Raw genomic sequence first — 17,250 nt, 5'->3', positions numbered from 1 at the left:
CAAAGAGACTATGAAATATATTCCCTTCCCTCATTTTGCTCTATTAAATTGAAAAGAGTTTTAGCTTTCCCAAACATTGATTTTTGTTCTCCTTTACGAACAATACTTTGTTCGAAACCAATTTTGTTTTACCTTTAATAGTAAAAGCAAAGGCAGCAGTCCAAACAGTATTAAGCATATGCCGAAGTCCACAAAAAGTGAACTAGCCAGGGCAGTCAGAGACTGGAGGCTGCGGAGACCAAAGCTGAATTTCTGAATTCAGTCCCTTCGGCAGCAACAGCCTCCAAGCTTTTCCTTCTTCCCACGCTGTCCCCACATAGCCGTTCCCATATTTCTAGATATGTGGTTTTTTGGTTCCTACCCTTTTGCCTGTTCCTCTTCCCACAGGAGGATGACATTCAGCTGCTTGCCGAATTGTACAAAGCATTATTTCAATCAGTGCGCTTTCCTGTCTATCTGTTAAAGCTGAAATTTAAGAAACAGATGTTAATACACAGCTTGACTTCTCATTTTCCGCCAGTATTAGTATCTAAGGATCAAAATATGTTTATTTTTTTAAAGAAAAAAAAAAAGACATTTAGGCCAACAGCTCATTTCCAGGGGTGGGGGGGCAGCACAGGGGATAGAAAAGGTAAGCACCTTATAAAACAACAGAAGAAAATATTGTAAATTGAAGGAACGTCGCCAGCTGAGTCACCGGACAATCATTTTAGTTCCTTTTCATTTTTTGCAGGTCCATTTACAAGCAATGAAGAATTACAGAATTATGCCAATGGCTTTGTTTGGTTTTACTGTCATTAAAGAAATGACGGTATTTTTCCATAGGATAGTTTTAACACTTAATAAATGACCCAGTTTCACAAACAACTTAGTTTCTCTAACGCCAGAAGTGCAGCCTGAAGGAACCTATGAAACAACAAGGTAACTGGACACTGTATGCTTATTGCCACTCTTTTCTCCCAATTCTTCCCACCATTGTTGTTCTTCTGACTCACTTCCATACCAAAGTGACCTCCTCCTACTCTTACTCACATTTTATAGTTAGTCTTTGTGATTTACTATAGTCATGTAAAAACAGAGAATACATGGGGACTCATAAATGGAAACACTTTATTTCCCTATAAATCAAGACTAACAGAAACTGCATCGCAATATAAAGATGTACAAAAATCTCTTACGTTCTTCTCCATTGAGAGGCTCCTCCAACAGAAGACTGTTCATACATTCCCAGTCCTTCAAGAGGTCTGTTGCACAGTCCCACATGCTGTCCACAAGATAAGCAGCATGTTCATGCAACTAAAACGAGAACAGATTAAGTGTTTTTCTTTATCAGCGATAAAGTTCATTACAGAACTTGCTATAATACAGGGTATTTTTCTCACTTGGCTCTTGTCTGTGGCAAAAAAAACAGGGAAAATTTTGCGAGCTCTCTGGTTCAACAGAAGTCTCTCTTTCCTAATTAGAAGATAAATCCAGACCAACTGCTACAAGTAGTGCTACAAGAGCTGTCAGAACGTGGGGGATAGCAGGGGGTGGGGGGCGTGGCGGTGAGTTTGGGTTTTTTTGTTGTTTTGGGGCTTTTCCCCCCCTCCCTCCTTATAAATCTCCCAAATACCCATCTTTTTCCACCTATATATTAGCATGAAGAGTGATAGAAGAAAATTGTACAGAGTACAGCTCACAGCCTGTCTCAATACTGTGTACTGGACAGGCCCTTCAAATTAGCACAACCACACAAAACAGTCTTTCAACCCCCAGGTTGCTCAAATAATAGGAAAACCAGGACAGATTCATGGTTACGAACCAGTAAGTGGGGAAAAGAAAAACAACAAGAAATTACATTAAAAAAAATAATTAGGAAAAACAAACCACACACCACCCACACCAAAACCACACACCACAAAAAACAAGGATATCCCTGACACTCAACTTACTTCACTTTCCAAAAAGAAAAACACTAATGTCTTCACAAGATTAGCATTCGGACTTTGTCTTCCCCTCCTTTTAAGTAGTCCATCATCTTCAGGATCTCTGCGGCTGAAAAGCCTAAAAGAAAAATTTTATTAGGAAAAATTTCTTCTTCACTGCCTTTGCCACAGCCACTTTGTATCAAGATACTCATTGTTTGGTTTTTTTTGTTGGTTTTTTTTGTTGGTTTTTTTTTTTTTTTTTTTTTTTACAGACACATACTTAATACCTTGCTGCTTGGCTCTACATTTTATTTTGGAAGGAACTAACTTGGGACAAGTATAATTTGAAAATTTCATCTATGCTGAGTTATTATTTCACTGACTGTTTCCAGTGGAATGTATAATTATAACGAAATACTTCAAACACATCAGTGATAATTGCAGGTGCTTGAGGTCCCGTGATCCTCTTTGGGAAATTACATTTTCTGAACCTCCCCACATGAGACTTTAAAGCAGCAAAGAAATACTGAAAGAAGGTCTGAGAAGTATTAGATGGAAACTCTATTTTGTTTCCCTACACACTTGATATCTGTGTGGAATCCTTCCTCCCCCTCTTTTTCAACACAAAAATACTTTTTGGAACGGTCCCATGAGCCAACTTGAGGGTGGCAGGGAGCAGGCAGGAACTACAAATGGGAACACAGACATCATGATACAAGCACCAAGTTTTAGGTACCCAACTACAGGAGCATTTTCAGATGTTTCACAGACACAGGAAGGACAGGAAAGGAGAAGACAGAGGGGTGTTTTCATTAAAAGCTTGTACCTACAGGGAATGTAAAGTGCAGCCATCAAAATTACTCTCTATTTCCCATTCAGAAAAACTACAACAGTTCAAAAAGCTGTGTTACAGTTTTTGGAAGTTATTTGTTAAGGCCACTTCATTATCCGTTTTTTCCTTTTCTTAATTGAAGCTAATGAGAATCACAGTATTAATGCACACACTAAAACCTACAGGAACCAGAAGTTAACTGTAAGTTCTCTGTCTTACTTTTTATAAAGAAATTCCCCCGCGGCAACTGCTACCGGCCGATGAGCTGAATAAACCAGATGGTAGACATTTTCACAGTCTTCTGCAGTCAGGACTTCTTCACTACTCCTAGGGGTGCGGATGGGAAGAAGGAAAAAGAAAAAAAAAAAACCAAACAAGTGCTGAGTCAATAGAACTGTAATCAGGGAGATGAAAATGAACAAGAATCTAAACCTTTTCCTTCAATTCATCATCCCAAAACAAAATAGCTTAGTTCCAAAGTCTTCCCAAACAAAAATTACTGGTAAAGTATGAGCACTTAATAGAAAGTTATGCTCAAAAGTTTAACTACTGTGTAATGTTCAATAAATCCTGTATTTCTTCAGTTCAAATATTCCATGATAGCTTCAAACTGGAGAGGCTGAATTCGAAGTTTCTAGCCTTACACTTACTTAACTGTGGTAGATAAGTACAGCACTGCTTTAGCCAGATTACTTTTGAAATTCCAATTTGTTCGAGTGTAAGATGCACAGACTTTTCTCTATAGACTTTGGCTTATCTGTATTCTGTCAGGCTGCTGTCCTTGCCCACAGGCATGAGAAATACTTTTAAGTTTCAATATTTGTTGTAGGTCAGATAAGAAGATATACATGTACTTACTGTAAAACAAGAGTGAGTAATTTTATTGCTTGGACTGCAACATCATATTCCTTGTCAAGAGTCATAGACACAATTCTATCCTAAGAACACAGAAGAAAGTATTTTCAAAGAGGAAAGAAGTGTAATACAACTCTAAAAAAATTCATACAAACTTAAAAATATGAAGTTACACTAACCTTGAACCGACTGGTGAAAAGTTCCAATTTGGAATTAAGCTCTTTATTATAGTAAAGGCCTTGCAAAGCAGTTAGGCATTTGAGTCTTACTTCCCCTTGCTAAAATAAAATTAAGAACTGGATTAAAAGTCAAGTATAGGATACAGATGTGATCTTCGAATCATACAAGACAAGTTTCTTCTGCAGTCTGAATTACTTCAAAGACTAAGATTAAATGCTGTCAAGATATACTATCAATAATCATGTTAATGACATAATATATCCATGTTTGTAACAAACCAATGAAGGAAAAAACCCCCAAAACCAACCCCCCCCCCCAAATCTTACTGCAGTTAGTATCTCTGTAAGTCATAATATACTTAGTCTTCAAATTCTTTAAAGATTTACTCTGAACACTCAAGATATTTCTAAGTAGCATTCTACGTGTTTCCTTTCACTTATATTAAAAACTGGCAACATCTGTATCATTACTGACCATCTCTTGTTAGATCAGGATTACCAAGCAGATACAGAAAGAAATATTCCTCCTGAAGTACAAGATCTACTTTAGTTGAGAAGGTGTTTTAAGATTTAGATACAGAAATACTTTTCAAAAGTCTAGGACAACTGACTTCATACAGTTTCTTATCACCCCACTGCCAGAGGTTACTGGTTTTTGATACCAAACCCATGAAGAGCACAGCATGAGTGAGCAGCCCTCATCTGTTTCACTTCAAATTCAATGGCTTGAAGTCTCCAATGCAAGAACTGAGACGATGTGCTGACTCAACAATGAATCAAGGAGTATTTGTAAACTCTATCTGTTGACCACTCCAAGCAGAGAATAATCTCTAGCTGCTAGCTGATAAGTAACAGCTTGAGGCATTCATCAGTACAAAAGGGGACTCTTCCCATGCTTTTCACAGCTAGCTGAGGAGGCTAAAAAGTTTCTTAACTTAGCAAAACAGAGAAACTGTTAGGCTGTGTGACTGGATTATTCCGTGTGAAATGCATCAATTTTAAATAGTTAAGTATTATAAAGTAGAAGCCTGTATCAGCAATAAAGAAATAGAAAAAGCCATTTCCTTACAAACAACAGCTCCTTAAAAATCCATATATAGTCTCTAAAACTGTTCAAAATATTCAAGTCTATTTTTATATATGTCGAAATGCCAGTGCTCCTCAATGGTAAGAAAAGCAGTGACCAATTAAAACAGTTAAGAGATCAGAACCTAGTCTGGCAAGGTCAACAATCAAAATTGTTGGAGTTATGCTTCATGACTGTTCCTCTTCCTCACTGCAGCTTACCTTATCATGCATAGTCCACCCCACATATTTTAAGTAGCTGTCATTGAGAAAAGCATCACTGTACATCTTCATCCATATTCCAATCTCTTCAATACAGATAGCTCTTATTTCAGCAATTGCATCTCTGTGGAGAGAAGTGGGGCAAACAGGACCAAACAGATGAATAATTAGAAACACTTTGTCACCAGTTTCCAAAATAAATCAATCAAGCTACAAATTACATACTAAGAGAAACTTACCGGTATCTATGCACAAAAACACCTTTAAATATTGCATTCATCATGTTTTCTATTTCATCCTGATTTTCCTGAAGCTGAAAGAATGAACAGAGCACAGGAACAGTGAGCAGCGCTTCTACAGGCCGATCAGATGGTGCTGATGCTAGACAAACTAAATTAAGTTAACATTTGCAAATGTGCCCATTAAATCCTTTCCCGAAATATTCACATATCTGTTTCACAGCACAATATGCTATTATTTAAGGAATTGCATCTAAGAGAGCATACAAATTTTACTAATTCTGACCACTGGAAAACTGTTCTTCAACTGTAACAGTTACAGAGAGAGAGAGATTAGAGAAAAAAATTCAGAAACTGAGTAAGGTATCACAGAAAAAAATTAATTTAAGAATACGGAGTCGAAAAATAATGGAGGAGACAAATCCAGTCTCAGAGTAACAACACAAGAGCAAGACATGCAAATGAGCTGAAAAGTTCTGGGCCTGAATCTAACAATGGCCCCCAGTAAACTCTGAAACAGGAAGAGGTGGAAAAAAATCCAAAATACTAAAACAAAGACATGCAAAAAGAATCAATGAATAAAATGAACTTTAGTACTGAATAAGGCTGAGTTATAAATGAAACAAAACCTGAGATCAAGCAAATAATTTCTGTTACTTTGAAGCTTATTTTCATTTAGTATAAGAAAAACAGAAAATCAAAACCAAAACTAGAGAAGCTGGTAAGAAATCCTAAAAGTCAATACACATAGGAGCAACTGAGATTTGGAAAAGTCTTGATTCTCACATCACTGCCTTTTTCTGTGTGTCTGTGTGTTATTTATAATAGGACTGGTGCTGCACATGCACCTAGCACAACCACGTTTAATGGGTGCTTAAGGGGATCAGTCTCCAACTGCGAGATCTCTGTGAGACGAACAGAGTTGCCAAGAAAGTAAAAAACTGAACAGGTAACAGAACAAAAGCTGCAGCCAAAGGTGAAATCTTTCCTCTGATCAGGAGAAGGTATTTCTAATGTCTAAAAAAACCCCAAACCCCTAAAACAAAACAAAAAAACCAACTCAACACACAGTTCCCAAAAAAATAAAACCAACTTAAACCTGAATGAATTAGGGCTTTCAGCAAGACAGCACTGTCAGCAATGAATCAGCAAGTCCCTTTTACACAAAAAGAAAGAAAACAGAAGTAGATTGCATTTTCAATTTTGATACGTGTTTTCCGCAGGAGAAAAAAAACTTCTCTAAAGCCTTTAAACACACTTTCTGCTGAGATCGGTGTTGACATCATGAAAGCAGCATTCTGCCCCAAGATCGAGTGGTTCTTCTCTAGAAGCCAAAACCACTCAATGTACGGTAATTTTTGCTACATATTTGAGCTCAGTTTAGGAAAATAGCCAAGAAATACAACAAAAATTATCTATTACAGACTGCGGTCTCTCTCGCTAACTTTACTACGACAGCACTATCTGAAAACTTTAAGAGTCTACGTTTACCTCTTTTTACAGAAAACCAGATGGTATGAAGCACCTTTCAAAGTTTTTCAAACATTAAACATGCACAACTTAAAATAATGAAATGGAGGGACTAATAACTACCTTTACAAAACAAAATAAATTCACAAAATTATTAAGTGTCATTATCAACCACCATCCTATTCACATCAGCTACAGAGAGTTGCACTAACCTCCTTTCTTTTCTGTAGTAAGAGTTCCAGCCTATCATTAGCTCGTTTCCCAATTATTTTGTTTCGTTCTGCTTCATACTGCCGTTGTGTATTGTCCATGTTAATACTAAGATTTAATGCCACATTCACTAAAGCAGTCATCAGCTTCATGGCTATAAAAAAAGTGAGAAGAGTAAGAATTATTCAAAAGGTTACCTGATCTAAGAAAATGATAAACAAAAATCTTGACAACTCCTCCTGTCAACCCTTTCTGTATTTATCAAAATATACTCACTGTACCTTTCTTGACAGGCAAACTTGAGCAGTTTTACCAGGCATCTTTACTTATCAACACATATATGAGACACTGACATTTTGTTCTTTTCTTTCTGTCATTTTTTTTTTTTAAATATTACAAGCATTATCGTTGAATTGAAATATAAGATATGCTTCCCCCAAAACATGAACATGGAACACAAGATTTACAAACACAGCCCAGGAAATACTAAAGGATTCCTTTAATAGAATCTGTCAGTAGACTGATATTACCAAATCATTCAACCTCAAACATACAAGTTCTTTCTTCAAAAGTGAATGTCTTAGACAATCAACGCCACCGTGTTGCACCATTTTTTCCCCTCAAGGTAATTGTAATGAGGGGCAGTTTAAATATTCCTTTATTTGCAGAAGCAGAGAAAAGACATCAGCCAATTAGAAGCCAGAGACCTGACCAAACTGTGAAATACACTTGATTTTTTGCATGCTTTTATTTCTGAATTAACCAAAGGGTGCAAATATGCCTATCCCAGAAACCAGGAGGTGGTCAACAGTACACTTGCTTTTCTTACGAACTTTTGCAACAACAAGGCATGAAAGGGCTTGCATCAGCAGAGCGTACACAGAACGTTATTAAGCGTGTATCACTAGCATAAAGTTGATGAGTAAGGCGTAAAGACATGCAGATATAACAAAATATTGTCACACACTGTGATCTCCAAGGATATCAAGATGAGAAGAACAAGCCTGAGGCTAATCATAGCAGCCAAAATTACCGCAAACAATAAATATGGATAAAGGATTTTGTTGGCTATCTCTATCCCATATAAAACACAGTCTTCGAGAACACAAACCGTACTCTCACATGAAATGCACAAGTAATTACACAAAACCAACAGAATCAACTACCGGTGTGAACAAATGCAAACAGAATACCGATAAAAATTATTTTGTGTAACAGAAATTAACATGCAACAGGGCAACTTCTGCAACTTGTATTCAGGCACAACTCAAATTTTTAAAAACATGAGTAAAAACTTGTTTTATAAGAAATAAAATTTGTACTAGTCATATGGTACAACAGTCAAATTGATGATACAGCAGAATCAGTGTATTCTCCTGAAATAAAAGGTTTTGTTCCTCTCTCCGTAACAAATGCCTTGGCTAGTGGGAGTCTCCCAGCAGCAGGCCGAGGCGCAGCGTGCTAATATCTATTCAAGAGATGATCGATGAAACAGAACAACTGATCAGGCATTCAGAACTGAAGCCAGCTGTCAATCAGCTAGTTCCAGTGAAGCTAACAACAACTATTTCCAGTGTGGCAAAAACTCAGTTTCACGGACAGTCTAAATTCACCTCTTCAGACTAAATTACTTTAATAAGCCCTACATAAGTGGACTGCTGCACAACGCCACTTGAGACCCTTCTTCATTAATCAATGCAGCTTTAGGACTTCCTTATCCAAGAAGTTTATCCTTTGTCCATATAAATATATATTTATCTTAAAACACTCCGTACTTAAAGGGATTTCTTTGCAATTTAACAAATTTGCATGAAAAAAGTGACATAAAAAGGATAATTCCTTAAAACCATACAGAAATTTAGTGACTGTATCACTGATGAAGGATTCTTTAAAGTCATTCCTAATGCAATGAATGGAAATGCTGCTTCCAATTACACTGGGCCATGGTCTCAACATAGAGCCCAATGTAAATTTGTCGTAAAAAATTGCGTCCAATCTAAAATACCACTCCTGTTTGACTTAATGCAAAGCATAAACAGGTTCAACTACATTTGCAGGTAAGATACCTACTCCCTTATTGTGACCAAAGACAAACTTGTAGAATCAACCGAAGTGTTTCCTTCTATTTACTTTTTCTACTAGACTTAAAGTTAACAAAAATTAAGTACTAGGCAGGTGGTTCAGAATGCTTTAAAATAACACTGTGGGTTTTGGTAATTAAAACCCAATAAAGGCAAGGTAAGAAAGCTGTACCGAAACAAGTTGCATTAGACAAAAACTGTATCGCACAATGAAACACAAGTTGTATGTCGAATATCAAGAAGTTTAACCCGAACAATTCTTTCCTGTGCAACACAAAACGGAAGCAATACACAGATAAATATAATTCACTGACCTGCCAGTGTGCTAGTGTGCCGAAATGCTCTGACTTGTGAGTCTGACAGCCCCGTAAGCAGTGAAATGACAGTATCCATCATATATTCATCATATATGATGCTATATTGACATTGTCGGACGAGCACTCCAATGAACTCACAAAAACTGGATTTGAACTTCTTCCACTGGGGACCAGCCATAGTTAGCGGATAATCTCCACTATCCTATTAAAAAAAAAACAGAAACAAAAAGGGAAACAGGAAACTTTCAAACATCTTAAAAGTTACCTTATTAACTAAAGATTAAAAAAATATGTGTACCACTTAAAGACAAAATCTCTGATGCCATAAAAACGATACATCAGAAGAAGGTGATTCCATAAATACGCATCTGCTTTGCAGCTCGGACTTGTTATATGCAGAGACAGCACTCTGCAAGTCCTACCATAAAAACCGTATATAACCAGATACACTGAAATAACTACTAATTTCTTCTTTCTGTCCTACTTCCTTTAAAAAAAAAAAAATTAAAAAATTAATACCCCTTACAAATCTGCTTCAGGTTACACTAGAACAAAAGAACCACCACATTAACAGTTAGTTGATATCTTTTGGAACACTCAGTTTAGGACCATAAAAAAGTTTACAGGGAGATGCTTACGTATCAGACATAAAAATGACCTACTGTAACACCTTGAATTAACAAATGTGTGTTCCACTCCTGATCTGGGAACCATTTTACGATTTTACAACCATTTTACAAATAGTGGTAAAATGACAGGGAACAACAACAACAACAACAAAAAAAGGTCAATCATTTCTATCAGTGCTTCTGTGATTAACTTCTTTAAGAGGCTAAACAACATTACAGGCTGAAAATGCACAAAGTATACATGAAAAAGGATTAGAAACTGGAGAGTTGTTTGTTAGAATTCTGTTACAAGAAAGAGTAAGCCTAACATAGTGACTAAAAACAACCTAACAAACAGTCCCAGCTGAACCTTAATAAATTTCATACAATATTGCCTTAAGTAATCAAAACTATTTATGCATTGAGATCATTCTAAGGAATACTAAAATGCCTGTAAAGAAAAACATACTAAAGTTAATATGGTAACCTTAGATCTGTTAATGTTACTGATTTTTTTTTTAATTGGGGGGGGTATGGATTATTTCCATATTGGACAAATTTTGGGAGCAAATTTTAAAGCTACCTTTATGTTCTTTGGAACACAGGGAGAAAGGAGTATCGCTCAAAAACAAACCCACCAAAAAAACCCACCCAAAAACCCAACACATCTCATTTACCTCTACACTCAGTGGAACAGAAAGTAAGTGACATTTTAAAAGAAAAAAGTTATAATCCCCATGAAATGCAAAGCATTAGCCTTCAACTGGAGAATCATAAAATTCAAATCTCAATGATTTGTAGATTAATGAATGCAGAGACATAAATTTAGCAACCATTTTAAAAGTTAGAATTAAAAGCCTTAGATACCCAGTAGGAATGGGGAGGCATCCCACACAGCCCCACAGTGGTAGGAGTTCCCACTATTCAAAAACTGAAAGTCGATACCCGTTTCTTGAACCATTAATAAAACAAGGTTTATACAGGCAGAGCTTTACTTCCTAGTCTTACAAGTTCAGTGAAACAAGGGAGTTCAAGATTTTCATTCATAAAAGTCCTGTCATTTTTGCAGCTAAGCTTACCCTTGAAAGAAACCTGTACCAACGTGCTCTAGTAAGATTAGGACAGGTAAAGTAAAAAACTAATTTCAATACATTAACAGCACTTCATTAAATTACCTCATCAAATTCTTCAGTCATTTTTCGGATTATTTCAGAATTCTGCATATGTCGGAACATCTCTGCTGTAACAACTCCTACAATTTAGATATTAGAGTATTAGCACTTTTTATATGAAAGAGGTAGATAGATGGCAGACGACACGCCTCCTGCTACAATGTAAAAACGATCAATATTCAGCTAACCTACAGACTGTACATGTATTTAAGAAGTTACGCATTTTTCATTTTAGCATCCGTGTATTACTTATTTTAGCATTTGGCATCAATACTTTTTCTTTTATCTATCAATATCTATACATGGGCTTTATTATTCTTTTCCAAAGTGTGGGTTTGTGTGTGTATAGACACATCTAGACTTTAGACATTCACTTGTACTCAGAAGTCAAAGATTCTTGTGCCAGACCTCTTCATCAGCTGAGAGACTACATGAATCTGAAGTGACCTTTCAGGACTCAGGATTGTAAGTGCTGTAAGACAATTTTGAACAGTTCTATCGCTACTTAATTCTCTTCTGCACCGTAATAAACTCAGTGATTTCACATAATTTCTATTTGTCTTAGCCTCAAACTGTTAGAGTGTAAATGGTAATATAAAAACCAAACAGATCTCCTAAAGTTTACTGCAACTATAGCGCAAAATTCATGACAAGGATCATCCCAGAAAGCATTAAAAGATTCTTTAGTTTTATCTGGTAACAATAATCAAAAGGTCACTGCTCTTGAAAGCATGGATAACCTCTGAGGAACGCTGCTAGCTTTCTGGAGATTTATGCACACTGGAAATTTATCAGAACAAACACTTGAGCAGAACAAATGGCATCCAGTCCTGCTCTATCAAGTGCAGTGACACTGCAGGGTTACCTCCTCTTCAAAAGGAGGTGAGGGGAAAAAGAATGGAGAGCATGGAAATGAGGAAAGAAAAACAGAAAATAAAGAAGAAAATAAAATACAAAAATACAATCTTACTTAATACAGGCTACCATGAGCTGTCCATAATATCTTTTAAATCAAACATCTCCACAAAGGCTGTGAAACAATCTTAAAATAATCAGTAAGAAGCAGATAAATCCAAACCAGAAATTCAAGACTGAACAGGCTAACCTATCAATATTAAGAGAGAGATGGTTTGATGAAATAATAGCAGAAACAGAGGAAGATGAACTAAGTGTTAAGTACCAGTATGGCCTTCTCTCTCCGGTGTCAATACAAGAGGCTTAATCTAACTTTTTAAATCTAGTATAATATTTCTAAACCTCCTGCTCCCACCTTCAGAAATAGGAGCTTAACTGCAAGAACCTAATAATGTAAACTAGCTGCAGGGATGGGGCAGTCCTACAGCATAATTAGCATAAAAGCAAAGAATGAGAATCATACTATAAAGTGCTTATATGGTGAGTAAACATTTTAGTATCTTACCTTTGCAGCCTGAACACTGAATAAAGAAGTTAATGAGATCAAGAAGTGCTATATCTCTGTCATGTTTGTATGACTCTATCCAGTCATCCACTACAGACTGAAAAGAAACAAATATAAATGCACTTTTTAGTTTTCAGAAATTGCAGACAGCGTTACTCAACTGCTTTCCAGTAAGCGATTCTTGTTCCTTCCATAAATAACTTGAACTCTGCGGTTTTTTGATACAGAACAAAAATGTTTGCATGATCCTTTACTGCCATAGTATCACTTTTCAAGAAAAGAACTCATGTTTATTCTATAAACATACACAAGTACAAAACTGACACCTAAACACAGAGCACAGGAATATCATATAGTCCTACAGTAACATTTTTTGAAGAAAGAAAAAATAATTGGTATATTTTACAGAAGCATGTTTTCTCTCTTCCCCCCACCCCCGCTTCGAACTAGTGATGCTTCTCTAAAGATACTATTTAGTTGTTCACTTCTAACAGCTACAACTCCCTACACTCTTGAAAAACATTGACCCTTTGATGAACTGTGCCCTTAGCCGTAACAGGATGAACAGCACTGCCCCATACTGCACGGATATCAATTATTCTGTATTCACTAAACTGAATAGGAAGAAGAGCATTTTACTAAAAAGCTTAAATGCAACCAAATTAATAGGAAATCTGTGATTTTTTTGTGTTTTTTGAGAAAACAGAATTTACACGCAATTAAGTTCAAACCACGCATGTGTACAGTACAAACTGTCCCCTGCAGAAGGCATAAAACCATACATCATACAATTAATTAATGCAGCCACAAGGGACTCACTTTAGTACCAAGCTCTCAGTTTTGAGCTTTTTTAATACATTGATACCCTGCCCTAAAATCTGGAGTCATTCTAAACAGAGATGATGCAATAGTTCAGCGCTTCCAAAAGACAACTGGACTATGCAGCATCTCCAATGCTTCCCGTCTGCACTCTTCTCAGTGCTTATTCTCACAGACAATAATCTTTTGAGGACAAATAAAACATATTGCCACACAGAAAAATTTCTGAGCAGAGATACAGCTAAATCCCTCTTCCCTCTATTTAAGATTATTTATAGTACGATGTACAACTTTCATCAGCAAGACGAAAAGAATGAAAAGCTCAAACTGTCAGTCTTCCTAGTAGGAGCAGAACCTACAAACTAGTACTGATTTCATTGATCTGTGGGGAAGGGGAAAATAATCTAGGCAACATCTTAAACTAAGCTTACAAAGAAGGTCACTGTGCAAGAACAGGATAATACTAGGAACAAGACAAATATTTCAGTCAGGTAGCCCTGTTTTCAGAATTTATTTTAAAGAACATCCAGCAAAACAGTAGCTCTCAAAAAATTCTGTCTAAGCCTATGAACCACCTGTTTTTGCAGAAAACAGACACTAACTCAGAAGACTGTATGGAACAGAACTTAAAATAAAAACAAAAACTATCAAAATCTTTTCAGTAAGCAAGTGCTGAGGGCCACAGAAAAAATTTCTTACACTGAGTGCTGAAGCGGACTTTAGAAATACTTGGAGAATTTTTTTCTCCCTTAATTTTGACAAAAAACGTTGAGCAAGACTCACTCTGTTACCCAGGTATCAATTCCCCAATTCAACAGAGTAATCAGGACTGTCAAAGGTCCATTTTGTTCTTGGAAAGCAAAAGATTTTGACTGTAAATCATTTTAAACAGTTAAAATGTCATGAAGTTACAACTGCTGATAATCGGCTGAAAACGTAGCACACACAGCAACAGCCAGAAAAGTGTAGTTTTTCCACCCCACTTTGAAATATGGCAGAACAAAACAAATGACAGAAGTATCAGAATTTCTCTGTGCAAATACATGAAAGTAGCCTGTTCTTTTTCAAAAGTCTGAACTAAATTTCTGCCAAGGAATTCAGGCTTCAAGGTTCCCAGATCTAACGCGGGAGCCTGCAAATCTTGAGAAGACTGGATATAGACCCAGCTTCCTGTATCTGAATCACAGAAGCTGTAAACTCTAGGTTTTCAATCTCAAAGATAGTCTTTCTTCGAGGCTGCTGAGGAGTCACATGAGTGAGTCAGCAGGAAGACTTCATGGCTGACAGGCTTACGCTTTAATCCTCTCTCCACTGGAAAGTCACAAAGTCAAGCAATGTTTTACTGATTCAACTGAATTTTTTTAAAAAGTGCTATATGCCTTAACAGACTGACTTCAGTCCTACTAGTAAACACAGTGGATACAGTGCCTAATGCAGAGACCTCTAATTGGTTAAAATTTCCTGACCCAAATTCCACCTATTTAGAGTGTTGCAATATACATTAGCCAAGTCAACTCAAGGAAAACGTAAATACTAGCCCTTAAATTGTAGCTAGATTTTACTTCGGGTGAGAGAAGAGAAGCAATTATTTCTCTTCAAATAATCTAAGCTCTCGGAGCATCTACAAACTACAGATTTCTTGTTTAGTTCTATGACAACTATAGGCATAAATCATAATTTATTTAGTTACAGCCACACAAAAAGGACTTTAAAGTCATGTAATCTAAAACAACCTTTCTTCATTCAGGATACTGAAAATTCACTTTGAATCACAGTTTGAATTTCTTCATTAGGTATGTGATTATTCATGTCCAACATTTAGAAATGAAAAATCAGTTTGTTCAAATTCAAACCTTAACAAGGCAAAAGCAATTTTTTTTAAAAAAAATTTTAATCTGGAATGAAAAACTACAAACTGAAGAAAAACATTTCCTTTAAGCTTCATTTTATTAAATCATATGTACAGGAAAATATTATTATATTTAAATTGTATACTCATCCAAGTCAGAGAGATATCCCAAGTCTTACCTGCATAGCACTCTTGCCCATTTTAACTACCTCAAACAGCATCATGTTTTCCACACCATTCTGTTGGTGATGTCCATTCATCCGATTCGGACCACTAGGTTTCCCTCCTCCGTTCCCACTTTTCCCCTTCTCTGCTGGTCCTTTTTTTCCTTTTTTACAGGTCTGCAGTCAAACACATACAAGAAGTTTTAATTACTACATAATTCCCAGTTTAAAAAAAAACAAACAAACCCCCAAATTACTATTCGTACCACGACAACTATATACAAAGCCTTTTTTTTTTTCCCCAGAAACTGGATTTAAAATCCAAAGTTGACAATAATAGCTGATCCTGTCTGATAAAAAGACCAACAAGAATTCTACAGAATCCATTTCCTTCTTCCCTCATTTAAAGTTTTCTAGTAACTAAAAATGCAATTAGTGTATGACACAGATTTTTCTCATGTTTAAATTGCAGAACAGATTATACAGATTTTATTTAAAACAGCTATGGCAATTCCTTTAATTCACATCACAAAGTTGCGTCTGCAATTCATTAACCTTCTGGTTTTTAATTTGAGCGCGTGTTGGCAAGTGGGGGAGAGGAAGAGCAGACAGGTGTCTTTGTATTTGATTCCCCAAATCAAGTACGACTTACAGAAACAAGAAAGAAAAAAACATTTAAACAGAAATTAAATGACTGTTCTATAAAAATATTTATCGCCACCTCTTAACGACTGGGCACTTTGTACTAGTACAGGTACACGGGGTGCCCAGCGAGGCGCTCACAGCCCAGACCAGCTGGCGTGCAGCAGCCACGGCACAGAAGGAGCCGCATGTGGTGGGTGCCAAGCCAGTGAGGGGCCAGAGCCACCCAGATGGGGAGGACACCTGGCAGTGAGGGGAGGAAGGGCTATTAACTGGGTTTAGACCACCCCCCCATCCCCCCCCCGCCATGGGTAGTGTAACCTCCTGTCTGTAACCTATTAAAACATTGTATTAAAAAATTGAATAAAAAAATTTTAATTGAATTATTGGTTTCGGTTCAGTTTTCAAATCAAAACAGAGCCAGAATTAAAGACACCAACCAAAAGACTGTATTAGCACCAAATTTAAGTATAGGATGGAACACATGCAGAGAGACTAATCAAATCAAAGCTAATCTTTCTCTCCCCCACCTCCCTTATGCCTTCATAGTACTAAAGAAATCTCATGCAAATACTCGAGATGAAGCATTTCAACGCAAACACAAATACGAACTCTCTTCACAGAACACGCTCATTTTCAGAATATATTCCTAGCTCGTTCAGCTTCAAATCAAGTGCTGAACTCCTCATTTCATAACAGTAGAAGGGTTTCAGCATCCCTATAAACTGAACATACTTTTCCTTTTCCTTGTTTTTGGTTTTTTCCTTCAATATCCTCAAAGTCTGTATCAGAAGAGAAGTGTGTTTCAGACTCCCTGCAGGATAAAAATACAAACAATTTACACATTTCATCAGAAACATTCTTAAATATGCTACATAGAGTCACATTATGCTCTCATGTCCAGTAAGTCAACTCTAACAGTGAAATATCTTTCTTATTCTATTTAAGTCTACTGTCGAGGAACAGATCAGAGCATACCCTCACACTCACACCCTACCCTGCCTCCTCCAAACCCTCTACCTGTGAAGAAAGCTATACAGTAAGATGTGAAGGTGAGCAGAAAACAGCAGCAGGTTGGAAATCTTGCTTTTGGCACATGACAAACATTACACCAGCTCAAAAAGCAAAAAGCACTGTAAATATCTGCCACAAATACTTAAACAAAACAAAGTAAAAGAGAAGAGGAAAACACAACA

General features: G+C 36.6%; 1 protein-coding gene across 1 annotated transcript in view; it reads right to left on the bottom strand.

The window, feature by feature from the left end:
* STAG2 (STAG2 cohesin complex component) overlaps positions 1–17,250 on the bottom strand; it is an 80,752-nt gene that overhangs the window by 23,579 nt on the left and 39,923 nt on the right. The window contains exons 3-16 of the mRNA XM_086470237.1: positions 16,790–16,868; positions 15,428–15,589; positions 12,581–12,677; positions 11,164–11,240; positions 9,378–9,582; positions 6,985–7,136; positions 5,303–5,376; positions 5,064–5,187; positions 3,777–3,875; positions 3,601–3,680; positions 2,962–3,069; positions 1,935–2,046; positions 1,179–1,296; positions 362–465 (exon numbers count right to left, since the gene is read on the bottom strand). Coding sequence (XP_086326363.1) covers positions 362–465; positions 1,179–1,296; positions 1,935–2,046; positions 2,962–3,069; positions 3,601–3,680; positions 3,777–3,875; positions 5,064–5,187; positions 5,303–5,376; positions 6,985–7,136; positions 9,378–9,582; positions 11,164–11,240; positions 12,581–12,677; positions 15,428–15,589; positions 16,790–16,868 — 1,591 coding nt within the window. The remainder of the gene's footprint in view (positions 1–361; positions 466–1,178; positions 1,297–1,934; positions 2,047–2,961; positions 3,070–3,600; positions 3,681–3,776; positions 3,876–5,063; positions 5,188–5,302; positions 5,377–6,984; positions 7,137–9,377; positions 9,583–11,163; positions 11,241–12,580; positions 12,678–15,427; positions 15,590–16,789; positions 16,869–17,250) is intronic.

Source organism: Leptosomus discolor, chromosome 9, assembly GCF_034619465.1.
Source record: "Leptosomus discolor isolate bLepDis1 chromosome 9, bLepDis1.hap2, whole genome shotgun sequence".
Lineage (NCBI taxonomy): Eukaryota > Metazoa > Chordata > Aves > Leptosomiformes > Leptosomidae > Leptosomus > Leptosomus discolor.
Note: the sequence above shows the minus strand (reverse complement) of the source record. Positions and strands in the feature narration are given on the sequence as shown.